Source organism: Panthera tigris, chromosome B4, assembly GCF_018350195.1.
Source record: "Panthera tigris isolate Pti1 chromosome B4, P.tigris_Pti1_mat1.1, whole genome shotgun sequence".
NCBI lineage: Eukaryota > Metazoa > Chordata > Mammalia > Carnivora > Felidae > Panthera > Panthera tigris.
The window spans coordinates 133,503,906-133,528,934 of NC_056666.1; the positions used below are offsets into that span (position 1 = coordinate 133,503,906).

The 25,029-nt window shown below is 55.8% G+C and overlaps 2 protein-coding genes across 3 annotated transcripts; one reads left to right on the top strand and one right to left on the bottom strand.

Moving 5' to 3' along the window:
- The first annotated feature begins 123 nt into the window (after positions 1-123).
- Positions 124-13,220, top strand: CSDC2 (cold shock domain containing C2). Its single transcript, XM_007079453.3, has 4 exons — positions 124-277; positions 8,592-8,890; positions 10,517-10,639; positions 11,233-13,220. Exons 2-4 carry the CDS (start codon positions 8,715-8,717, stop codon positions 11,393-11,395), a joined length of 462 nt encoding a protein of 153 aa, XP_007079515.1. The 5' UTR covers positions 124-277; positions 8,592-8,714; the 3' UTR covers positions 11,396-13,220.
- PMM1 (phosphomannomutase 1) lies at positions 8,187-24,056 on the bottom strand. Of its 2 annotated transcripts, XR_006220268.1 has the most exons (9): positions 23,914-24,056; positions 20,536-20,653; positions 19,296-19,372; positions 19,078-19,169; positions 18,738-18,837; positions 15,293-15,368; positions 14,384-14,499; positions 13,520-14,011; positions 8,187-8,240 (listed from the first exon to the last, which is right to left on the bottom strand). XR_006220268.1 is itself a non-coding variant. In XM_007079511.2 (8 exons), exons 1-8 carry the CDS (start codon positions 23,998-24,000, stop codon positions 13,889-13,891), a joined length of 789 nt encoding a protein of 262 aa, XP_007079573.2. In that variant the 5' UTR covers positions 24,001-24,056; the 3' UTR covers positions 13,455-13,888. The 2 variants fall into 2 exon arrangements, 1 of the variants encoding a protein (XP_007079573.2); XM_007079511.2 differs by lacking the exon at positions 8,187-8,240 and having other exon boundaries at positions 13,455-14,011.
- Between the last annotated feature and the right edge of the window lie 973 nt (positions 24,057-25,029).

Sequence of the window (25,029 nt, forward strand, 5' to 3'; positions counted from 1 at the left end):
CAGTCCCTCCCTCTCGCTCTTCCTGACGTCAGGAGGAGGGCGTGTGTGAGTGAGTGAGTGAGGGGCTTGAGGTGCTGCATTCTCTCTCTCTCTCTCTCTCTCTCTCTCTCTCTCACACACACACACACACACACACACACACACACACACACACAGGCGTGCACACAACACATCTTTCAGACCCTCCCCTGCTGGCCAGCTCCAAGCGCCCCGAGAGAGGCAGAGTGCTGAAGGCGGCGGCAGGAGGCAGTGCCTGGACCTCATCTGCCAGGGAGAGGTAAGGGGCCGGTTGGGGGAGGTGGGCACACCAGCTCCAGAAACTGGCTTTGGCAGGGGCGAAGCAGGGAGGCGCGAGGTGGCGGGCCGCGGAAGGTGGCTACCTCCCCTGAGACTGGCCCAGCCCAGTCCGGTTTACTCCGGGGACGTAGAAGGATGTGTAGATGAGCCCACCCTGTCCTCCCTCCTCCCCTGCCTCCCTCCCTCCTCTTGGCCCCCAAGGGAAGCTGAGGCTGTGTGGTTCCCTGTGAGAGAGTGTGTGTCTGTATGTGTGTGTCTGGGACTTGTGTCTGGCTCAAGAGGCAGAGAAACAGCAGACACCTGCCAAGCCGCAGCCTCCTGTCTGAGAACCAGGGGAAGAGCCCTGACCGGGGAAATAATCGCGCTCCTGCCAAAATGAGAATGCAGCAGGCAGCAGATGGGTCTTTCTCCCTGGAATTTGGGGCTGGGGCTTGGGAGGGACCATCTAGGGCAGGCAGACAGTTGGACCTGGAGCAGCTGTCTTGTCCTGACTCTATTTCTTCCCAGACGCGATGGGGAGAATTGTGTTAATTGGCTTGGAGAGGTGGCTCCATGTAATTATTTTCACCTCAGAGCCACCCCCACCCAGAGCTCTCCTGTCCTCTCCTGAGGCCACTCCTCTCCCCTGCTTGCAGGTCTGGCTTTGACCTCCACTCTTGCCAGGGTGCAGTCCCTGGAGAGCTAGGATGATAAGCCAGGGGCTGCCCCCCCCCCCCCGTGGGACGCCCCGTCCCTGAGTGCCCCCTGCCCCGGCACAAGGAGTCCAGGCAGAGATAAGGGGTGATGCTCGCACCCGCAAGGGAGACAGCAGGTTCCTGCCAAGCTGCCAGCCTGCAGGCTCTTCCCAGGGAGAGGGGAGGGGGACGCTGAGCGAGAGAACAATAATAAATACAGCGTGAACTGCTGCAGCGGCTGGGGCTGGGGGAGGGGAGGAGGAAAGCGTGCCCGGGTGGGGGGTGAGGGGTGGGCAACCTCTCTGAGAGCCTGGCACCGTGCCCACCTGGATGTGCTCCAGCAGAGGCCTCTCGATGGGATGGGGCGGTCTCCAGCCCCCCGGAGGATGGGGAGCCGGCTCCCCCAAACAGACTCCATCCTAGAGGCCTCTGGGCCCTCCAAATTCTGGATGTTTCCTTCACCCAGACTCCCTCCGCCTACCCCCACCATTTCCTTGAAGTCCTTTCTAACATCTGTTTCCTGTATCTGCCCCCACCCCTCTGGATGTGTCTGCCCCCTACTCCAAAAAAAGAGGTCTAAGCAGGAACTGTTTGCACGAGGGCCTGGGAAAGGCCGAAGGACAGTTTGGGCCACAGAGTCCCCTCCCAGGCCTGGCTATGTTCACGGATGCCCACTGGCCGTGGAGGGGCTCAGGGGGGAGGAACAGGGGGGTCTTATACAGCCAGCCCGTGGAAAGGGGACACCCACAGGCTGGTCTAGAGGCAGGTCCCCTAGATTGGCACCAGCAGAGGGCGCTCAGGACTTGGCTGAGCTGGTCCCGTCTACGGGTCACCACCAGCACAGCCAAGTCCCAGAGCCTGGTGGGAAGGGGGCTTGGGGCAGTTCAGACCTTCGTCCGTGTGGTGCAGCAGGGCAGGGAGCAGCAAGTAGCAGGGGCGCTTTTCCCCTGCTCCAAAGCCGGTGGAATCGTGGTCACGGGGGTGGGGGCACGGCACGTTGGAAAGCTCTGGGCTTTGGGGTCACACTGATTTGAATTCAGCTACCAGTGTGACTTTGACCAACCCCTTCCTCTGTCTAGGGGGGTTCAGAGTGGGGAAGTGACTCGCTCAGGGTCACACAGCCCGGCAGAGCTGGGATGTGAGCACGGCTCTTGCGCCGTCCATCTTGGCATCCTCACCCCCACCGATGCCAAGGAAGCCCAAAGGCCTTCGTCAGAACAGCCCCCCAGGGACGTAGGGGCACGTGACAAGGAGAGTTCAAAAGGCCTCGATGAAGCTCGAGTATTGGCTGGGGCAGCCCCTCACCCCCTTACACACACACTGTAGGAGGGGAAAGAATGAGGTTTAATTAGGTCACCTCCAGCTGCTGGAGCAGCTTTGGCACTGATGTATTTTAAGGAATGTCTGGTGGCTGGGGGGAGGGGGTGGCCGGGGAAGTGCTGGCTTCTGGCTCTTGGTCCTGAAGCCGTTTCCTCACCCTCCTGGGCCCACCATGGACAAGACCCCAACGTTCAGAAAGCCTTCCCATCGCCGTCCTGTGTTCTCTGTCCTTCCCCTTTTTAGCCACTGTACCCTTTCCTCCCCCTGGCTGCTCCTCCATACCAGGGACTTGGGGCTGGGACACTTCTGTTGGGGGAGTTGTTTTTAAGCTTGCCAGAGTTGGCAAGTGATTCACCCAAGGTCATGGTCTGAGTCAGCACAAAGCCAGAAATAGAACCCCAAGCCCTGTCTCCCCGATTCTTCCGCACCCCTGCTTTTCCTTCTCCAGGGGAGGGCAGGAAATGTCAGGGAGCTCCCCCCCCCACCTCCCAGAGGTCTTTCTATAACCCGCCCCCCAACCTCTCCAGGTGCAGAAGCACAGCTCCTGACCTGCCGTGTGACCCCGCACTTCCCCTCTCTGGGCCTGTTTACTCTTCTAAAGAATGGGGATAATGTAATTATGTGGGAGGGGGTCGTGGGGTCTACCTGAGGGAATGGGGCCAAGGACTTGGCACACCACTGGCACGCGGCTAACAATCAGTACATGGTGGCCACGCCTCTTGTCATGTTAGGACTTCCCACGCTGTGTTCTGGTCAATCTGTTCCTCCCACTGGACTGGGGGCCCTCGAAGGGTGGGCCTGTCTCCTCTCGTGTCTGTTGTTCCGATGCCTGGCATTCGGTTTCCTTTCGGTTATACGTGGGTTTTTGACAATCTCAGAGGACAGCTGGACTGACCTTCAATAGTCATCTGGACCAGTGATGATTCGAGAAGCTGAAGGGAAAAACGAGGCCCAGAGAGGGTTAAGTGCTTGCTCCAGATCACATAGCACTGGGTGGTTGAGCTAGTTTGCTTTTCCTAATCTGCCCGGAACAAGAGGGATTCTCATGGTCAAGAGAGGACTCTGGTAGCCATTTCCTGCCCCACTCTTTTTGGGGTACCTGAGACTTGGAGGAGCCCCAGCACCAGGACGGCAGTCACCTGCTGACAGGGCTGAGTCACTGCCCACAGCCCCACGGCCCCATGACACCGTATCAGGGCCTCACCTCAGGTTACCTCTGAACAGCCCTGATGTTTGGCTTTTACCTCCCCTGGTCCTTCTGTCTGCAGAATTGCTGGGGTTTGGCCTTCATGCAGGGAAATGAAGACAAGCTTGGCCGGGAGGATCAGAGAGGGAGATGCCCTCTCACAGGTGGACCGTTGATACAGCAGCTCCTCAGCTCCTCCCACCAGCAAGACAGGTGCTGCTATTAGCCCCATCTGGCAGAGGAGGAAACTGAGGCTCGGAGAGAGAGAGGGTCACTGCAGACCCAGGGTTCCAACCCAGGCCGTCCGGGGCCCGACCTGCCCTCTGAATGTCCATTGGCTCATCGTGAAGGGCATTGTTTCTGTAAGAGATGCTCCCAGACATACCGAGTCCCTTGGGGGCTGGGCTCTAACTCTGTCTGAACCGAAACGAATGTTCTACAAACACATCTGTTTCTTTGCTTTTGGAGGAGTTTATCTTCCCCTTTAGTTTCTCAGGGAAAGTTCTTCTGGTAAAACTCCAGCCGCGTTTTGGCTGAACCAGGAACAGAATTTAACCTCACAGGAAGAGCACTGTTCGCCTTCAGACAAACCTGGGCTCTGTCACTTCCCTGCTGTGTGACCTTGGGCAAGTCACTTAGAGCCTCTCTAAGCCTCAGTTTCCTCATCTGTAAAATAGAAACAATTGTAATTCCAACCTTTCAGGGCAACTGGGAGATTTTGAAATGGAAAGCAGCCTCCTCAAAGACTTTTGCACGGTGTGCAGCACTCAGACGATAAAAGGTGGGCCTTTGCCTGCCCCTTTCTGCCTCCTTTCTTCTGGAGGCACTGCACTGGAGGGTCTGCACTGGAGGCATCCCCTTCTTTCCTTCTCCCTGGTCTGGCCCAGAGAGGGGAAGGCTGTCCAAGGTCGCAGAGCCCCTCAGTAGCAATGCAGGGCCTGAACCCAGGATTCCTGACTTCCCACTGCAGGGCTCCAGAGCCAGACTACCTTGGTTCAAGTCCTGGCTCAGACATTAATTGCTGTGTGGCCTTGAGTGGGTGACTTAGTCTCTCTGAGCCTCAGTTTCTTCATCTGCAAAACATAGTAGTGATCGCAGCCGCCTTAACGGGCAGCTGCAGGAATTTAAGAAAAAGGAGAAGCAAGGCAGGGACCTGGTGGGTTGGCAATTCTCTGGGGAAGCGGGGAAGAGGAGAGTGAGGGTGGGCTTGGCTCAGCTCAGCTGGGTCTCTCCTTCTACCCACTCCTCCTTCGTCCTAAGCCCAATTGAGCACCCCTGTCCGGGAGGAGCAAGCTCTTACCCGGCACCTACCCAGTTCTTCCCGCATCCCATCACATCTCAGCCTCACGGTGTCCTCTGGAGGAGGCCTTCTTGTACTCCCCGTTTTCCAGAAGAGGAAGGAGGTGAGGGGAGACCGCAGAGCAGTGCTCTCTGCACTGTGGAGGCTGCCCGGTCACCACCCCCCAGCCCTAACTCCTGCTCTAAGGCCAACTGTGGGCTTCTTCTAGAGAGCTGCTGGGCTGGGATGGGGTTCAAGGGTCAGGGAGCAGTCCCTGCCAGGCCTACAGGGCTGGAGGGCAGGAGCACCTGTCATTGCTCTTATTCCAACCACTTCTCTCCCGCTGCCTGGTCCATTATGGGGAACCCATTCTGGGGAGGGCCAGGAAGGGGGGCTGCTGTCAACCCTAACCCTGGGTAATCAATGCATCTTGCCCCCTTCCCTGAAAGAGGCTTTGGGTTAGGAGGCCTGGCTGGCTGGCGGGAGCAGGGCCCAGCTCAGCTGTGTCTCCCTGGAAACCACTGTGGGTTGCCTGTGCCCCTCCCCCCCAAGACCTCCCAGCACCGGCTGTCACCGCCAAGCACAATACCAGCCCTGGGAAAACTGTGCAGTGGGCAGGCCCGCCCTGCGTCCTGGAGAGAAGGAAGCAGAACCTCTGTCCACCTGCCCTCCATGCCCACATCGCGGGGGAGGGAGGCACCCCGGAGTGAGCTGTAGGGCCCGATGCCTCCTGCTTTCCCGGTGGTGGCATCTTGGGTAGATTTGCCGCCTGCTTTCCTTTTTGATAACAGCTTAATTGCAATATAATTCACATACCATATAATTCAACTGTTTAAGGTAGACAAGTCAGTGGTTTTTAGTATATTCAGAGTTGTGCAACAATGCCACAGTGGGTTTGAGGACATTTTCATCACCCTAGAAAGAAACTTGGCACCCATTAAAATTTACTCCCCCTTGGGGCACCGGGGTGACTCAGTCGGTTAAGTGTCTGACTCTGGATTTTAGCTCAGGTCATGATCCCATGGGTTTATGAGATCAAGCCCCGAGTCAGGCTCCAGGCTCACAGGATGAAACCTGCTTAGGATTCTCTCTCTCTCTCTCTCTCTCTCTCTCTCTCTCTCTGTGCCCCTCCCTCGCTCACACACACACACACACACACACACACACACACACACGCATGTGCTCTCTCTCGAAATAGATAAACATGAAAAAAAAAAAGAATTTACTCCCCTTTATCCCTTCCCCCCCAGGCCTGGCAACCACTAATGTGCTCTCTGTCTCTGTGGATCTGTCAGTTCTGGACATTTCACGTGGATGGAATCACGCAATGTGGCCTTTTGTGACTGGCTTCTTCCACGTAGCGTAATGGTTTCCAGTCTCGTCCGTATTGGAGCGGGTATTGGCATTTCATTCCTTTTCATGGCTGAGTAATATTCCAATCTATGGCTATACTACATCGTGTTTCTCCATACATCTGTTGATGGACTTTTGGGTTGTTTCCACTTTGGGCCTATTATAAAAAATGCTGCTGTGAACGTTCCTGTATAAGTTTCTGCGTGATTGCTTTTCTTCTAAAAATGGAATAAGGGGCAACTGGGTGGTGCAGTCAGTTGGGCGTCTGACTTCGGCTCAGGTTGTGATCTCTTGCAGTTCGTGGGTTTGAGCCCTGCGACAGGCTCTGTGCTGACAGCTGGGAGCCTGGAGCCTGCTTCAGAGTCTGTGTCTCCCTCTCTCTCCCTGCTCCTCTCCCGCTCATGCTCTCTCTCTCAAAAACGAATACATTAAAAAAAAAAATTAAAATGGGAATAAAAATGCCACACCTGGCCCTGCCTCCTGGAGCAGGCTCAGGAAGAAAAAGCCCACCTCAGTTTGAGCAGTCATGAGGAGGTATGAGGGGCCTGAGAGGCGGTGGCCGCTCCCCTGCAGCTCTCCTGGCCGGAGGGGGATGGGGGCTGCTGGGCAGGAGGAGCATCTCCACCCCTAGGGACAGCAGAGACAGCTCATCATCCTGACCCAGAAAAATCCCGCTTGCTGTGTGACCTTGAACGGCGGCCAGGAGACCTGCCCTGCTGTTGGGTGATGTGAGTCCTCAGTCCTCCCAGAGCCCTGCCATGCCGTGTTTTGGGGCTCCTTGGACTCTGGACTCCTAAGGAGCCTTAAACTCTTCCCTGGAAATTCTAGGCTGGGGTGGGGGCGCAAGATGGAGGCCAGAAATAGGCTTGAGGCTCAGGGATTTACCTCTGGCACCAGGGCCTTTGGGTGAGGGGGTGAGGTAGTGAAGAACAGGGGTGAGGAAGTAGAGAACCTCGCCATCCTCCCTCCTACATGACTGTGGATTATGAGCGCTTCTTTATATCCCCAGGCTTAGCCACGCCTGGCCATAGCCTGTGAGGGAGTGTGGTGGTGTTTATCAGATCCATTATACAGATGAGTTAACTGAGGCCAGTGGAAGTGCTACCCGAGGTCAGCAGCTAGTACACAGCGGGGCTGGGGTGCTCGTGCTCTCCTGGTCTGGGTGTCCTGCCTGGCCCCAGGCCGCCTGCCGCAGGCTCGGCCAACAGCCTGGTTCAGTCTACTGAGCTATCCTCCCCAGGGTTCCACAGCAGTGTCTCCTGGGGCCTAAGACTTCCCAACCCCTGAGGAGAGGGAATGTGTTCTCTTCCCCAATAGAGGAAAATAGAGGACGCATTCTTTCAAGGTCATCCAGGCACTGAGCAGGTGATGAGGGAATTTCTACTGATCAGCACTGATGACAGCAATTTATCGGGCATCTCTGAGATGCCAGACGCTGTCACACACACTCAATCGTGGACTTCGCAGCAACCTTGCATGGTGAGTATCTTCAACATCATTTTGGAGCAGAGGAACGTGGGGCTAAGGAAAAATCACCAGCATTCTCAAGAGCTTACCACGCGCTCATGGTGTTTGAAGCAGGTGGAGAGTCATGAAATCCACACGGCAACCTTCTCCATGAAGTAAGAACCAGCACTATCCCCATTTTACAGAGCAGGAAACTGAGCCAAAGGTTAAGAGTGTTGACAAAGGCTGCACAGCCAGTTAGGTATAGGAGGAGGGATTCAAGCCCATCTGGGTCAGAGCCTGCGTTCCCACCCACCATGATGGAACTGTTGGAGTCACGAAGTTACGGCGACAAAGCTGAGGTTCAAACCCAGGTCTGTGGATTTGAAGCTGCTGACGCTTGTGCGAAACTATGTTCCAGACCATCACTGGTCACCTTACCCATCCCACCTCCCGGATCCCTAGAGTGAGAGAATTAAGCTTCAAGCTGGAAGGACTTTGAGGTTAGTCTTAGCTTGCACCATCCGTCGTGACCAAATACCACAGCCTGGGGGCTTAAACAGCAGACATTTACTCCTCACAGTTCTGGAGCTGGAAGCCCAGGATCAGGGCACAGCACGGTCTCCTTCTGGTGCGAGCCATTTTCCTGTTTTGTAGACCTCCCCCTTCCGGCAGTGTTCGTCACCTGGCAAAGAGGAAGCAAGCTTTCTGAGTCTCTTCTTCCAAGGGCATTAATCCCATCACGGGGCCCCACCCTTGTGACCTCACCGATACCTCATTACCTCCCAAAGGCCCCATCTCCAAATACCATCACATTGGGGGTTAGGACTTCAGCATATGAATTTTAGGGGAAACAATTCAGCTCATAGCAAGGTTAGATGACTGTTTTGTCTTCCTGGTGAGGACCCTAAGTCAGGGTCCTGAAGTCACTGTGTGAGGATTCACAAGCAGGCCCAGAGCTCCAGACTTGTGCCCGGTGTCTAGAATCTGCTCATCCTGGACCACACTCACCTGTACCTCTCTCTCCCCATTCCAGACGGAGCCTGTGGCTGGTGCGGCTGCCGAGCAGGGCCAGGCCGGGCCCTGCCCGCAAGGACGCCCGAGTTCTTCACCGGCCCCTGAGCCCGGGAGCCCACCAGGCTCTCTTGCTGGATCCACCATGACTTCAGAGCCCACGTCACCCCCAGTAGTGCCCCCACTCCACTCTCCCAAGTCTCCTGTCTGGCCCACCTTCCCTTTCCACCGGGAGGGCAGCAGGGTCTGGGAGCGGGGAGGTGTCTCATCTCGGGACCTGCCCAGTCCTCTGCCCACCAAACGGACCAGGACATACTCAGCGTGAGTACCTGCCCCCCGCCCAGGCTCCAGTGATCTTTCCCCAGGACGAGTCCCCAGCCCCATCCTTTTCCGACCCCTGTTGTCCTCACTCAAGTCCAGGGGAGCTGTGTATGAACCTTCCAGTAACTACTGTGTTCATTCATTCATTCATTCACTCCACTAAGATTTATTGAGCACCTGACCAGGGGATCCAGTGGTGATTAAGACAGTCTTTGCCCATTAACTGCCTATAATCCAGAAGTAATTTATCTACCATTCACCTCCACCCTGCAGGGTAGGGGGAGAGGACCCAGCTTCAGGCATCGGGGAAGGTGAGGTCCTAGTGGGTTTGGAAGATGTATTAGGTGAAGGAAGTTGGGTGTTCCGCATACGTGCATCAACCTGGACAGAAATGGAAGCATGCGATTGACCTTTGGTGAGGGGTGGGCAGTCTAGACAGAGACCAGCCTTGAGCCTCTAGGATAGATCACTGGATGGGATCACAGGGGGGGAGGGGGTTTGTGGAAATTGCAAAGGAAACTGACTTGCCTTGGCCAAAGAAGAGAGTATTTTATATTTCATTTCATTTCATTTTTGAGAGAGTGAGTGAGCAGGGAAGGGGCAGAGAGGGAGAATCCCAAGCAGGCTCTGCACCATCAGCACAGAGCCAGACACAGGGCTCAAACCCACAAACCATGAGATCACGACCTGAGCCGAAATCAAGAGTCAGACGCCCAAGCAACTGAGCCACCCAGCCGCCTGTTTGTTTGTTTGTTTTGTTTTTTCTAATAAGCTCCGTGCCCAACGTGGGGCTTGAACTCATGATCCCAAGATCAAGAGTAGCATGCTTCACTGATTGAGCCAGCCAGGCGTCCGTAAAGGAGAGGTTTTTGATGGCAGGCACTGATTGTCCCCTATGTCCAACCCAAGGCCAGGCACAGAGCAGATGCTTAATAAATGATGAATGAATGGATGAGTGACAAGTACGTGAATAGGATACAGCTGCCTCAAAAAGTAGTGAGCTCCCCGTTTCAGGAGGCACTCAAGTTTAGGCTAGATATTCTTCACTCAGAAGTCTTATGACAGGGGGTGCCTGGGTGGCTCAATCGGTTAAGCGTCCAACTCTTGACTCTGGCTCAGCTCATGATCTCATGGTTTGTGAGTTTGAGCCCTGCACTGGGCTCTGAGCTGATAACTTGGAGACTGCTTGGGATTCTCCTCTCTCTCTGCTTCTCCCCTGCTTATGGTGCGTGTGCATGCAAGTGCTCTCTCTCTCTCAAAATAAATAAACTTAAAAAAAAATAAAAAGAAATCTTACAACAGGAGCCTATGTAAGCCCAATCTCAGGAGGCGAGGGTGCTGTGTAGAGAGTTGGGGGGGTGTGGGGGGGCACTCCCTGGGAGTCAGGAGACCCTCTTGCTGTGCACCCTGGGAAAGCCAGTTCCCCTCTCTGGGCCTCAGTCTCCTTACTGTCCAATGGGACCACGAGAGGGCTGGGCTAACATAACTGCGCAGTTTCTGACCTGGGGAGGCTTTTCCACAGCCCTGAGACGGGCTCTGCAGGCAGGGCCTGGGAGGGCTGTGGGCATCCGGGGGTGGGGGTGGAGTCCCCAGACCGTAGCTCTAATCCCCCTGCTCTATCCTCAGGACAGCCCGTGCCTCGGCTGGCCCAGTGTTCAAGGGTGTCTGTAAGCAGTTCTCACGCTCACAGGGCCATGGCTTCATCACACCTGAGAATGGATCTGAGGACATCTTTGTGCACGTATCTGAGTGAGTCCCTTCGGTGTCCCTATTCTTGGCTGGGTCCCTGCTGCAGGTTCCTGGCAGTGCCTCAAGAAATGCCTCCCCAGGCTTCTCCCCTGGCTGGCTGAAATCTGGGTTCCTGGCATCTTTCTCCTGCTGCAGGGGCTGCGGGTGCATGGGAGGAGGAGGAGGAGGAGGAGGAGGAGGAGGAGGAGGAGGAGGGCGGCTAGGCTGGAGCAAGGACCCCCCCCCCCCTCCCCCCCCAGCCAACCACTGGCTGAGCCCTGGGATCCTGTTTCAGCATCTTGAAAACTGAGAGGGCTGGGCTGGCCCCTGAGTTTTTCAGCCTGAAGGGCAGACATAGGAGAGGCGGTCTAGGCCCGGCCCCCGGCCCTGATGCCCGGCAGAACCTGGAGAGGACACTGAGCTTCTCCAGGCCTCCGGACCTCCTGTGCCTTTCACATCTCAATCCTCAAACAGCAGGGGAGGGACTGCTTAGGGTTCCCACTATATGGATTCGGATTCGAGAGCTCCAACTCTGGGAAGGGAAGGGAGGCTGCCCCCAGCCCGTCTGGGAAGGGGACCCACTGCTGAGCTGACGCTCCTCTCCTGCCCACCAGCATCGAGGGAGAATACGTGCCAGTGGAAGGCGACGAAGTGACCTACAAGATGTGCCCCATCCCGCCCAAGAATCAGAAGTTCCAGGCTGTGGAGGTGGTGCTCACACAATTGGCCCCACACACTCCCCACGAGACGTGGTCCGGCCAGGTCGTGGGCTCCTAGGCTGGGGGGCTCACGGGTCAGCTGCTGGGCGGGTGGGGAGCCACACTGGGTAGATGGGCAGCCTCAGGCTCCGGGCCCCGCTGCGCCGGCTGACCCAGTTCCCTGGGCGGCCTCAGTGTACACGTCAGTCTGTCTGTGCTTGTGGCCGTGAGCGTGTGCCTCCATCCACCCCCGTGACCAGTGACTGTTGTGTGAGCTGGACCGAAGGGGAGGCCACCAGACCTGCCTTCTGTTTGTCCGCTCTCTCCTCCCCCTCCCTGCCACATCCGCACAGGACGCCCTCGCCCTTCTGTCCACTGAGCCTTTGAAGGCCTGCGTCAGGCCTGGGAGGCGGGGGCACCAGTGGGCCCACCGTGCCAGCTTGTTCCCCTTGCCTCTGCCCCAGGCCTGGCCCCGGGACCAGACTCTGCTTGTACTTAAACCGCCCACCCTGGGCTGGGGTCTCCCACTGTGGCCTGTACCCCTTCTCTCAGAAACCAGGCCAGCGAGAGCTCTGGGGGAGCCTCCCAGCCTCTGGCAGGGCAAGAGGGCAAACGTTGGAGGCAGACAGAGCCCTCCTCACTGCCACGGCCCAGCCTTCCTTCCACCTGCTCTCTCCTCTTGGCATACTGGAGAAGTAGGCAAGAAGGAGCTGAGCGTGGAATGTAGTTTTTGGGGTCCTGGTTTTGCCGGCCACTGTCCCTCCTCCCCAGCCTGATAACAGCTCTATGAACTCGGGTAAGGCCATGTCCCCTCCCCGGGACTGCGCTGAGCCATGCTGCCTCCGCCCTCCAAGACGCAGATCTGGGGAGGGGTGGGGGCGCATCGCCCCCAGTTTGGATGGAGCCATCCCCTTTGCCCTGACCCACAGGCTCTGCTGATACTCCGCCCATGCTCAGATCCACTGGCTGCTGAGGACCCAGTGATGCAGACGCATGTCCCCTCAGGCAGGGCCAGGCATGGGCACCTACAGGATGGCCCTCAGCCTGTGACACCACCAGCCCTGCAACCCCTTGCTGGCCTCTTCCTGCAGCTATAGTAGGTGGCTACTGTGCCCCAACAGGCCAGTGGCTGAGGTGTGATCCCGATCTCTCGAGTCCCTTAAGGGGTGTGTGTGTGTGTGTGTGTGTGTGTGTGTGTGTGTGTGTTCACTCTTGGGTGGGGGGCTGGTCTGGCCTGGGAGGCCAGGACGGAGCAGCTTTGCCTCCATCCTACCACCACCCCCACCCCGACCCTCCTTTCCATAAAACACATCATTTGATGGGAAAAGAAATGGGGGTCAAGGAAGTCTTGCCAGGGACAGTGACCCTTAGGAGACTGGGTCTGTGAATAAAATGGGCTCAAATGCCCAGAATGAGGGGGTATCTGTTTAGAAGGATCCCCAGCCCTGTGGGAGCCCTGAGGCCCCAAGGTAGAGAGATCAGCTGGGGTAGACTCCCCCTCCCCTGTTCTCAGTCCCTGCAAGGCTAGGGGGCCAGAACTGCTGAGATATGCTGGATGGCCCCTGCAAACTGAGAATGGCCCAGCCTGACACCCCACTCTGAGCTGCAGCTACTCCAGCAAGGCCTAGGGCTTGCCCTGGAGGAACAAGGACTTCCTGGCTTCCTTGGTGGAAGGTTTATTGGTGCCCTCCCCACCCCTCCCTTAAGGCACTTGCTGGGAGACAGGATGTGGTGACATCAGCCCAGGGCTGCCTGGCGGGGAGGGAGGGGCAGAGGGGCAGGAGGGCTCCTCCAGACCCACAGCCCTGCATCATCAAGTCAGAGATCCCCCTGAGACCCACAGCCTCCCGGACTCCCCCTCCCCCACCTCCTAACACTGGCAATAAACCCTCAACTGTGACTCAGCCTGGCCCAGAGCTGCCTGTCTGTCTGGGTCCCCGGGGAGGAGCCTGGGGAGGGTACCCCAAACCAACCCTTGTTCAGGGCTTCAATGGCCTGTTCCCCTCAAGTGGATCAAAGACTTCCTGTGTGACCCCATGGGGAGTGGAGGGAGTCCCTGCCATCTTGCTTCTCTTTTCTCATCTGCAAAGGGTGGCTGTAACGTCATCTGTGACTGGGACCAATCATCCATTCAGATGGAATTTACACCATACCTTGTTCCAGGAACTTTAATATTTGTGAGAAAGTTCTGGCAAATACGCACCTTCCCTAGCGCTCTGTACCCCTCCGGCACAGGCGAGCAGGGCTGGCTCTCTCGTCTGACACTAGCACGTGCCTACTCCCAGCGCAGGCAGATCTGTTCTGTTCACAAGGACGGGCAGCAGCTGTAGCCAGGGCTGTCAGGGTGAAGGACGGAGCTGGTCCCACCAGGAGCTGACCGGATGGGGACGGTGGTCCTCGTGGACCCTGGCCCCATTAAGGTGGGCCTTGCAGCAGGGTATAGGAGGCAGGCATCCTGAGCCCAGAGGAGGAGGGGCCCTGGCTCCCCACTTCCTCAACACCAGGGCCAGGGGCCCTCTTTAGGCCCAGGTAGAACTCTCTGGAAGTCCCTAAGAGCGGGTGTGGGTCCTGGTCAGGCCTCATGGGCGGTCTCTGGGAAAAAGATCTCTCGGCATCGCTGTACTGTATCCTGCGGAGAGACCACGCTGTGGCCGACGGTCCGGGGGTCAGCGTAGATCTCAAAGTCATTCCCACCCTGCACACAAGAAAGGGCAGGGAAGACACAAACATGTAACGCCTGAAGGAGCTTCCCAGGGCTATGGCCCAGCATGCGCCCTGGCGAGGAGTCCCCCTCCCCACACTGGCTCCTGGAGCTGCCTCTTCTGCCCTCTCAGAACCACCAGGAAGCCCACCTTCCGGGCCTTCACCAGATCTGCCCTGACTCACTGTGTGACATGGGACAAGTGTCCAGCCAGCTCTGGCCCCAGCCTTCCAATCTGGGTAATGGGGCTGGTGAACACTAGCTGGTCTCCGGTAGTCTCCCAGGGGCCTGTTCTGTTGCCCTGTGTCCTGGCCTTGACCTGGGGGTGATTTGGGCCAGAAACCACCTGGGCTGAGCCATACTCACGGGACTGGTCTCGTTCCCAAAGAAGTGAATGGTGTCAAAGCTGTCTTGGTCCAGACTGTCCAGGCAGTAGCGCTTGTCCCAGCCCTCAGGGAAGACGTCAAAGCTGATCATGCCTCCTGTGGGGGATGGCGGACACGGCTAACAAAGTGGTGGCCCACTGGGTGAACTTGGGCAAGATCCCTCATTCATTCACTCGACAACCCTTGAGTGCCGGCTTAGAGCCTGGCAGAGGGCACGGAAGACTCAGGGACCTCACGAGAGTTGCGATCCAGGGAGAAGAACAGGCAGTAAACCAACCAGACCACCTCGGAGCATGTAAGTCAGTGGAGTCGGGGGAGAGAAGCTCCCCAGCCAGCACGGTTGGGGAGACCTCTCCGGGAGGGAACACTAAGGCCTAAACCAGAGTGGCAACTGCAGGGGAGCAGGCAGAGTCCCCAAGAAGGGCATGGAGTGTGCCAGCACCAGAGAAGGCTGGGACAGGGCAGGGGTGAGGCCATACAGGCCCTGGGGTCCAGTGAGGGCTCTGAGCAAGGGTACAGCATGGTCTGCTCTTCTGTGAGTGTCCCTCCGGACACTGGGCAGTGGGAGGACAGCTGTGCTGGAGTTAGCCAGAGCCTGAGAAGAGGCTGCAGGAGATGATGTGAGCTGTGGTCAGATTCCAGAACCATTCTGGATACAGGGCCTTGGGATTTGCTAGTAGACTGCAGGTGGGAAGGGGTGAGGGAGAAAATTGAGGGAGATGCTTTGGTTTTTGACCTGAGCACCTGGGTGGGTGGCAGGACGTGGGCTGGGTTTTGGTGGGGAAGACTGGGGGCAAGAAAGCTTTCTAGAGGTGCTGGGGAGCGAGACGCTGGGCTGGCTTCTGTGTCAGGCTCTAAGACCCTCCACAGGACTAACAGATGGACATACCTCGGGAGAACCTCAGCCCTTTTCCGGCAAACTCTGTTTTCAGGGCTTCCACAAACTTCTCCCGGATCTTTTCCTTCTGCAAGAGGGGAGGGAGGAGACTCAGGGGGCTGCTGTGAGCCAGGCCCCGTGTGAGCTCAGGTAGACACCGTGACCCCCCCCCCCCCCCACTTTACAGATGAGGAAACAGAGGCTCAGAGAGGGGGCTGTGCCTTGTTCAAGGTCATACAGCCTCAGTGGCAGAGCCAGGGCCTGAGTCAGAAAGTCTATGACTGAACTTAGGGCCGGATCCTGCCAGTGGGGATGTGGGCAGGGTATCTGGAGGAAGCCTCGGAGTGGAGGCACGAGGAGGAATTTGAGGGGACGGGGCAGTCTGAGTCCCAGGTCATAAGGTCCACTTCAGGGCAGGGCTCAGTCCTGTTGGCTCTGCCCAGCTCAACAAAACAAACCAGACACCAGAGATGGGCATGAGATGCCCATGAGGATGGGGAGCCCTGTTACTAAGTGGTTGTGTGTACTCAGAGGTCAGCAGGATGCCAGGTGGCCATGAGAGCCTGGCCAGTCAGCTCACAGGTGACCTGGAAGGGAGTTTGGACACATCCTGGGGAACCAAGAGTCACTGGGGACTCTTGGGAACAGAGTCCCCAGGACTATTTTAGTCAGTCCACATTGTGTAGGAGTGGAGTGGAGAGAGGCAGGCAGTGGCCAATGGTTTGGGGCCTGCAGTAGGCCAGGAAGGGTGAGCTATAAGGCCAGATATGACCCAACCTGAGAGATAAGGGCAGACCCTCTGGGTTCCAGGCCTGGCCGTGTGACTATGGACAAGTTGCCTGACTTCTCTGAGCTTATTTCCTGGACTAAAAGATGGAGGTAATAAATGAACCCTACCTAACCTGCGTCTCCTAGAAAAGCAGACAGGAGGCATGTGAGCCCCCTGCCTGCCTTGGTTTTGCCTTCTTAGCAGGCAGGCGGGCCCCCAGGGAGCCCAGAGTCCCCACCAGGGGCCACTTTGTGGGCCCAGGGTTAGAGTTAAAGGTGTCCCAGGCTCAGAATAAACGTTCCCACATCGCCTAGGATGCTGTATCTCCTGGTCTACAGAACCAAGCTGATCACTGGACAGCCTGTGTCAAGTCCAGCGTCAGCAAGGACGAGCACTGTGACTTGAGCTGGTCACTTAACCTCTGGCCTCAGAGTCCTCATCTGAGGAAGGGGACTACCTGCCCTTGGGATCTCAAGGACCAGAGAATAAAATATTTATATGGGATCCTGGCTGGTGTAGGGCATACAGATCAGGAAGTTCATGCCCCCCACCTCCAATATCAGAAGGGGGCAAACAGGAGCCAGAAAGACGAGAGAAGACCCTGGGAGCTTTGGGAAGGGTCAGTGTCTTAGACTTCCATCTTGTCTAGTCATTATAGCCCACGAGATGGTAACTATGCTTACCCCCACTCTACAGACATGAAAACAGAGGCACACAGTAGTAAAGCCACTTTTCCAGGCTGCTCAGCAAGCAGGAGGTGGAGCTAGGATTGGAAACTGGGTGGCCTGAGTAGAGGCCACCTCTCAGTATGTGCATGGGAGAGGCTCTCTGCCAATGGTCAGTGTTAACCACCCCAAAAAGAAAAAGTCTTCATGCCTGTGGGCATTGCCTATTCTAAACCTTGGGACCCAGAGTGGGAATGGGGGGTCGGTGAGCTGGAAGGCATCCCTGTGAGTCCCACCCACCCTCAGGGAAACACCAGAGGGGAACAGGTAGAGTCCCAAGGTCCCAGGTTCAAATCTTTGCTCTGTAACCAATTCCCTAAGTGACCTTGGCAAGGCATTTCCCCTCTCTGAGCCTCAGTTTCCTCTTTCATAAAATGGGGCTAACACCACCTATTTCATTCATTCAGCAAGTATTTCTCTCGAGCACTTGCTACGTGCTGGGCACGTGCTGGGCACAGGGGATCCAGCGGTGAACAGCCACAGAAATCCTGGCCCTTAAGCAGCTTATAGCTTCAGCAGGGGAAACAGATAATAACCAAGATTTGAAAAGTAGGTGATAGGGGCGCCTGGGTGGCTCAATTGGTTAAGCATCTGACTTCGGCTTGGGTCATGATCTCGCAGTCTGTGAGTTCGAGCCCCGCATCAGGTTCTGTGCTGACAGCTCAGAGCCTGGAGCCTGCTTCAGAGCCTGTGTCTCCCTCTCTCTACCTGCCCCTTCCCCACTCACACTCTGTCTCTCTCTGTCTCAAAAACAAATAAACATTAAAAAAAAGAAAAGAAAAAGAAAAGTAGGTGATAGAGTGTATTAGAGGGTAGCGATGGCTGCTTGGGGAGGAACAAGAGAGGAGTAGGAGGTGCAGGGGGACGCACTGTTGAATGGAATGAGAAAGTGACACGTGAGCAAATGTGAAGAGGAAAGGACCAGCTGAGCCTGAGGAAAGTGTGTTCCAGGCAGAAGGCACAGCCCTGAAGTGGGAACCTGTCTGCTATCTCTAGAATCAGCAAGGAGAACATGGTTGAAGCAGAGACAGCAAAGGGGAGAGAAGGCCACAGACGGGCCAGCGGGAAAAGGCTTTGGATGGGTGGACTCACTCCATCCCTGAAAGGGCAGGGTAGGCGGCAGGCTTGATAAGCAAAACCCAAGTCAAGGTTTAGCAGGGGCAGCACATGCAAAGGCGAGAGAAATACTGGTATGTGCCAAGAACAGATGCAGAGAGAAGGCTGAAGGGGTGGGCCTGACCTGGGCAGACCCCTCAGGGCTCAGGGCGGCACAGGAGGGGCTGAGACACTGCTCAGTTGGCGAGAGGAGCAACGGAAGTTCTGTAAGCAGGGAGTGCATGGGGGCAGAGGTGCTTCAAAAAGGTTCCCAGTGGCACCGTTAGAGAACAGACTGGCAGGAGCTTATTGGGGAGGGGGTGGGGAGAGACACATAAGTGAACAGATTTGAGACAACTCCGGAGGCTGAATCAAGAGGAGTTACTGCTGGGGCGCCTGGGTGGCTCAGTCGATTAAGTGTACGACTTCAGCTCAGGTCATGATCTCACAGTCCGTGAGTTCGAGCCCCAAGTCAGGCTCTGTGCCGACAGCTCAGAGCCTGGAGCCTGCTTCGGATTCTGTGTCTCCCTCTCTCTCCCCCTCCCCTGCTTGCACTCTCTCTCTCAAAAATAAAATAAAAACATTAAAAAAAAAAAAAGAGGAGTTACTGCTGTACCCTACAAGGGTGGGAAGGTGGAAATGATACCCTAGGCTGTTGGCTTAGATAAGTGGTGGCTAGTGGTGGAGGGAAACCAGCCATGCTGGAAAGACGCAGAAGTGCCTAGACCATGGCACAGGGTGGGTGTCCAAAAGGGGACTGGTTGAATCAGACCACCACTGCTAATCCGTTTCACTGATGGGAAAACAAAGGTCCACAGAGGTCGAGTAACTGAGGCCCTACAGCCCAAGGTCACACGGTTGGTGGCACCTTGTCTAGTTCGGAGAACTCGATTCGCTCCTCCAGGGTACAGCTCCGGCCGATGGGTGAGATGTTCAGCATGCCATTCCGGAACTCGATGAAGGTTCCACTGACGGTAACGGGGGTAGGAAGGGGGGCAGGGAGCCAGAGAGAAGGAGAATGGCCCTGAATTCAAATCCAGCCCCATTCGGGACCACGGCCTCCTTGGACCTCCCAGGAGACAAGAATTCACGCACCAGTAAGTTGGGGCCCTGGAGCGTGCAGGTCCCATCTGAGAGACCCACCCCTGTCCTCCCTCAGGCCTGGGACGGAGGGGGAAGGCCGGATGCAAGGCTGGGAGGGGTCTCACCGCTTCTTGGGCAGCCTGAGCAGGGCCATGTAGCGGAGGCAGAAGTTGATCAAGTCTTGCAGCAGCTCCTCCCCCAGGTGGCTCTGGATGGTCTGGGCAAGGAACAGGGGGCTCTGGGTTTGGCGGGCACAGTGCCCTCCCCCAGCCCAGGACAGAGGCACCACAGGCTATGTCACTATGGAAAAGTGTCCCGGGCTGAGGCTCTGGGGGCCACTGACCTGCTTGGAGAGCAGTCGTCCGTGCTTATACTGCACTGTCCCATTCTCGGCAAACACATAATCAAACTTCTCGATGACTTCAGGGACATGTAGAGGCCAGGGGGAAAGAAAGAGTGTGAGACCAGGTACCCAGAGCCAAGTAGAGGGATAAAGCCCACACTCCTTGGTTTGGCATTCAAAGCCCATTTATTCCACCCCAAACCTGCTTTTCTAGGCTCTTCACTTTCAGCTTTTTCCCCACACAAGCCAGTCACACCTCTGGGCCTTTGCTCACACAGGTCCTTCTGCCTGGACCACCTTCTCCCACTCCATGATCTGGCTCCCTCCTCCAGAAGCCTTCCAGGACTCCTCAACAGAGGGAGTCATTTCTGCTCTGTGATCTCACAGCGCCACCATCCAGGCACCATCCAGGGGCTTCTGTCACTGGTTGCATGGGGGGATTTTCAGCTCTGGCTGCCACGTAAGTGGCTGGAGGGTGTGGGAGGAGGAGGTGCGGGGGGCACAGCCAGGAGGCTGGTGCAGGGTCTAGGTGGAGGCGATCACCTGGACAATGGAGGGGCAGTGGAGACGCAGACATGGACACACAGGGAGCTATTTCTAGACTTCCTGGAGAATGCACGAGGGGGTACGGGAAAGGGAAAAGTCAAGTAAGTTTCTGGTTTGAGAACTGGTGGGATCTGCCCTAACTGAGCTGAGACCAGGAACTCAGCTGAGAACAGATGCTCTGGGTCTAAAACAACTTCTGAGTGACTTCAGATCCTTCTCTGTTAAATGGGATAACCAAGCCCTTCCTAAAGTTGGTGGTGAGAGTAAATGAAAAGAAGTTAACATATGGCCATTTTCAGCAATGGTAGCCATTACTAACTACTATGCATTTCAGGGGCCAGGCAGGGGCCACCGACTGGGCCAGCCAGGCATAACTATGTGCATTTTAAAGACAAGGAAATCATCCTAGACTCAGCAAAGAGAGCAGAGAATGTGAGCTACTCATGGGCAATATTCTGTCTGCTTTGTTCCCTGTTTCTCCAAAGCCTGGCACAGTGCCAGGCACATGGTAGGTGCTCACTGTGAATCAGTGAGGGGAGTATTTCGCTGTTTCCCCCTACTTCCTCTGCAGCACAGAATCGGGGCAGGGTCTTTGAAGGCACATGGGTCCAGGAGCCTCCCGAACTCCCCACTCCCTGCACCCCCCATCCTAACCGTGGGTGGCTCTGGGCGCGGCTCTGGGCGCTGCTCGTACCTTCATCCCCCTCTCCCAGCTGCTCAGCAATCTTAGAGTAGTCCGAGCCGCCCACGACACCGATCTGCACCCTAGTTCGCAGCTTCTGCAGGAAGGCAGCCACCTCAGGGTCAATTTTCTGCAGGGACAGGTTGGGGAAAGCACAAGATTTGTGGCTGTCAGCATGTCTGGGACCCCCACTCAATCCTCACTCGGAGCTCAGAATCCAGGGAGCCCATGGTTCCATTGGCATCTGAGGTTCAAGGTTTAGAACCCAGACCACAAAACTAGATGTAATGGGTTCAAAAAGTCTCTCAGCTGCAGGATGATCTTGAGCAATGGGCTTTGTTTTCTTTGCCTTACTTGTCCCATCTATACAATGGGGGAAACAGAGTAGCAACCAGATGGAGGCAGTCACTGCTAAGATTAAATGAGATGTGGATCCAGAGTGCTTGGAAATAAACAAGCAATTAACTGGTGACTAATCACATGAGGATTCCCCACCAAGGAAATGCAAACTAATGAGTTACACTCTGTTTTCAAACTTTCAGCTCTTTAAAGCTGACAATATGTGTAGTAAATGATGATGTCAGATGTTGCCTATGAGAGTGTGAACTGGTGTAGCCATTTTGGAGGGTAATTTGGCAATATCTATGAAAACTCAAAATGCGTGTGCCCCGTTACCCAGAACTTCCGCTTCTCTTGCCTGGATGTATATGGAGGTCTCCTGGGGTATGGTTTATAATAGTGAAAACCTGCAAACAACTCATAGGCTCATCAATCAGAGAATGGTAAATACCTGCTCTGAAATACTACACTGTGGTTACACAGAATAAGGCAGGCCTGTGCTTCCAATATGGGAGAGTCCTGAGACATGCTGTTAACTGTTAAAAGTAAGTTCCAGGAAGGCACACACAGTATGATATCACCCATTAAATTAGGAAAAAATAAAAAAGGGGGGGGGGGGGCGCCTGCGTGGCTCAGTTGGTTAAGTGTCCAACTTTGGCTCAGGTCATGATCTCGCGGTCTGTGGGTTCAAGCCCTGAGTCAGGCTCTGTGCTGACAGCTCAGAGCCTGGAGGCTGCTTCGGATTCTGTGTCTCCTCTCTCTCTGCACCTCCCCTGCTCGCGGTCTGCCTCTCCCTCAAAAATAAATGAATATTAAAAAAATAAATAAATAAAAGAAGCCTCACAAAACAATGCTTAATATTTGTTCTGAGCAAACAGATCTAGATGAAGGTCTGGAGGGAAGCCACAGGAGAGGCAACCACCTTTCTTTCGGGAGGGGGTGGGCCAGGGATCCTGACATAGTCAGAGGGAACTTTAGCCTTCTCTGTTGTTTTCATTCTTTACAAAAGAAAGTGTTTATGAATACGTGTACAATTAAAAATTAACTTTTATTGGGGCGCCTGGGTGGCTCAGTAGGTTAAGTGTCGGACTTCAGTTCAGGTCATCATCTCACGGTTTGAGTTCGAGCCCCGCGTCGGGCTCAGTGCTGTCAGTGCACAGCCTGCTTAGGGTCCTCTGTCTCCCTCTCTCTCTCGGTCCCTTCCTCTCTCGCTCTCTGTCTCTCAAAAATAAATAATAAACATTACGGGTACCTGCATGGTTCAGATGGTTGAGCGACCGATTTCAGCGCAGGTCATGATCTCACAGTTCGTGGGTTCAAGCCCTGCATCAGGCTCTGTGCTAACAGCTCAGAACCTGGAGCATGCTTCAGATGGTCTCCCTCTCTCTCTGCCCCTCCTCTGCTCACACTGTGTGTGTGTCTCTCTCAAAAATAAATAAACATTTAAAACAAATTTTTTAAATAAACATTAAAAAATTAACTTTTAGGGGCGCCTGGGTGGCTCAGTCGGTTAAGCGGCCAACTTTGGCTCAGGTCACGATCTCGCGGTCTGTGAGTTCGAGCCCCGCGTTGGGCTCTGTGTTGACAGCTCAGAGCCTGGAGCCTGTTTCAGATTCTGCGTCTCCCTCTCGCTGACCCTCCCCTGTTCATGCTGTCTCTCGCTGTCTCAAAAATAAAATAAAAACGTTAAAAAAAAAAAAATAAAAAATAAATTAACTTTTAGTTTTTAGCTTATATATTTATTTTTTTAGGAATCTCTACACTATGTGGGGCTAGAACTTACGACCCCCAGATCAAGAGGTGCATGCTCTTCTGAGCCAGCCAGGTAGCCCAAAAATTAACTTTTAAAAAGCACTAAGGATAGGGCTTGGCATGAACATTGAAGGACAATAATAACACACTGTTCTTATACAGGCTGATGGGTCAGTGGAGCAAAGGGTCAGAGGGAGGGGCTGGGGCTGTGTCTTCGACCCTGCCACCCTCCCTCCACTGACCTCTTTCTGCCATCCTTGAGGAGGACCCTGAGAGCTGCTGGAGGCAGGGCAGCCAAATACCTCCTTGTGCCCCCAGAACCCAATCCAGGGCCGTCCAATAGGGAAGGGGGAATCATTCAGGACCTAAAAGGGGAGGCTAAGGCCTGGGTTTCCATCAGTCTCTGCCCTGCAACCCAGCCCTACTGGCTCCCTGCTCTAGGGGTCTTAGCTGTTCCTTATGCCCAGGGACTGGAGGGCAGAATACCCTTAGGGCCAACAAGAAAGAGTCCTGCTTATTTATGTACCCAGCTGGAGAGGATCAGATTGGGGGCTCATCTAGGGTGAGATCCAAAGCTAGAAAAACTGAGCGTGGAGCAGAGTTTGGCGACAAGCCTTTAAACAAGCAGTACTCCCACCCTCCTTGTGCCACAGCATGTTCAGTGACCAGACCAGGCCTGGGGACTCTCATCTCCATCCAGGTGGTCAGAGCCCAAAACTAATCCGAAAAGTTACAGAAGCCTTACCTCCTTCCATAACTGGGGATGGGAGGTAAAGTGGGTGAGGAGCTTGAGAAAACAGACCTCCACCCAGGCCTGTAAAGGCCTGGTGGGCTGGCTCCGAGACCCCCGAATCCCACTAGGTGGCGACTCTGATGCTTGGGTGCGCGCAGAGGGCTCTGGGCTAGGGCTCTAGAGCCCCGGGCTCAGTCGCCAGCTTCGGGCTACAGGTGCATCCTAGGGGCGGGTGCCCGGGCTGGCGAGGCGGGGGCGCCCGGGGACCAGGCCTCAGCGAGAGGAGGCCTGAGCGGGGGCAGCGAAGCTAGGTCCCCGCTCGCAGCCTCCTCCCTCCAGAATCCCACCCGCCCCGACGCTCCCGGGCAGAAGGTGAGCGCAGACGCTCGGGGGATGGGACATGGAGGACCGAGTCCCCATCACTCCCAGTAGGCGGCCCTGGGGCATTAGGGGCTGTATACCGCTGCATCCTACACTCGGTCCTGGGGTGTCCAGGGTCACGTCGCTGCAGCCCTCTCTGTCCACGTGACACTCCCGACGGGAGCTGCTGAACGTCAGGGCCTTACCTGGCGAGCCGGCGTGAGGGTCCCGTCCACGTCAAACAGGCAGAGGACGCGCTCCTTCCTGCGGGCGCCCTCAGTGGCGACCGCCATGGCTGCAGCTCGGCGCGCGCGGCAGAGCGCAGCGATGCCGCCTCCAGAGCCGAGTAGGAAAGAGGCTAGACTAGGCGGGGCGCGGGAGGGGCGGGGCCAGGGCGTGATCTCGGCGGGAGAAGGACTGCCCTGACGGGGCGGGGGCGGGGCCTGAGCTGACTCCGGAAGGCTGATTCTGATTGCACCAGGTGGGGAGGGGGCGTGGCATAGGGAGGAGCAGAGAGCAGCAGGCTGGTCTGATTGTTCCAAACCAGACGTAGGCGGGGCCTGAGCCTGGGCGCGACGGGAAGTGAGGCAGAGAACCCGGAAGAGAGGAGCGGGGCCAGAGGTGGTGCTCGGCGGGAATATTCTGATTGCATCTGATCTTGGGTGGCTGGACGGGGGCGGAGCCTCAAACCCTGCAGTGCAGTGAGAGGGCGGGACTCCAAGAAGCTGAGCTGTCCCCGAGTCTCCCCGCCCGCCGTCAGTCGCTCCGTGACTCACCCGTTCCTTGCTAATGCCTTTGCCCTACAAATCTTAAGCGTTAATCTGATGGCCTTTGCTCAGGCTCTGGACTTTACCAGATGGCCTTGGCGGACTAATAATCCTTCCACTGTCATTCTGTCCACCCCGTGAGGCCTAGCTCATGGATCACCTCCTTCAAGAAACCTTTCTGGATCCCTCTATTCATAATTATTTAACCATCACGTTGACTTTATAATCAGTCCTAGGTTGCCTTCCCTCCCAGCTCCACCACTATGTGACTGAACAAGTCACTTCACCTCTCTGAGGCTTTGTGTCTCCATCTGTGAAATGGGAAGAATATCACCTACTCTGTAGGGTTGTTGTGCATATGCAAAGAAAAAATGTAAAAGAGCACACATAGGACCTGGCACACAGCAGGCCTATTCCAAAGGAGAATTTGTATAGATGTGTTTGATACCGTTACTGATTAAACAGGTATTGCACGTCAAAAGTCTTAAAAATGGGCAGACCTCTGAGCCAGCAATTTAACTTTTAGAAAATAAGGGAAAAAATGGGGATTGGTTA

Excerpts from the sequence above, each read along its gene's own strand:
- PMM1 (XM_007079511.2), bottom strand. The coding sequence starts at position 24,000 with ATGGCGGTCGCCACTGAGGGCGCCCGCAGGAAGGAGCGCGTCCTCTGC. Across the intron at positions 15,369-18,737 it reads AGTTCTCCGAACTAGACAAG|AAGGAAAAGATCCGGGAGAA; the intron begins GTGCCACCAACC and ends CCCCTCTTGCAG. Across the intron at positions 14,012-14,383 it reads TTGGGAACGAGACCAGTCCC|GGTGGGAATGACTTTGAGAT; the intron begins GTGAGTATGGCT and ends TCTTGTGTGCAG.
- CSDC2 (XM_007079453.3), top strand. The coding sequence starts at position 8,715 with ATGACTTCAGAGCCCACGTCACCCCCAGTAGTGCCCCCACTCCACTCT. Across the intron at positions 8,891-10,516 it reads CGGACCAGGACATACTCAGC|GACAGCCCGTGCCTCGGCTG; the intron begins GTGAGTACCTGC and ends CTCTATCCTCAG. Across the intron at positions 10,640-11,232 it reads ATCTTTGTGCACGTATCTGA|CATCGAGGGAGAATACGTGC; the intron begins GTGAGTCCCTTC and ends CCTGCCCACCAG.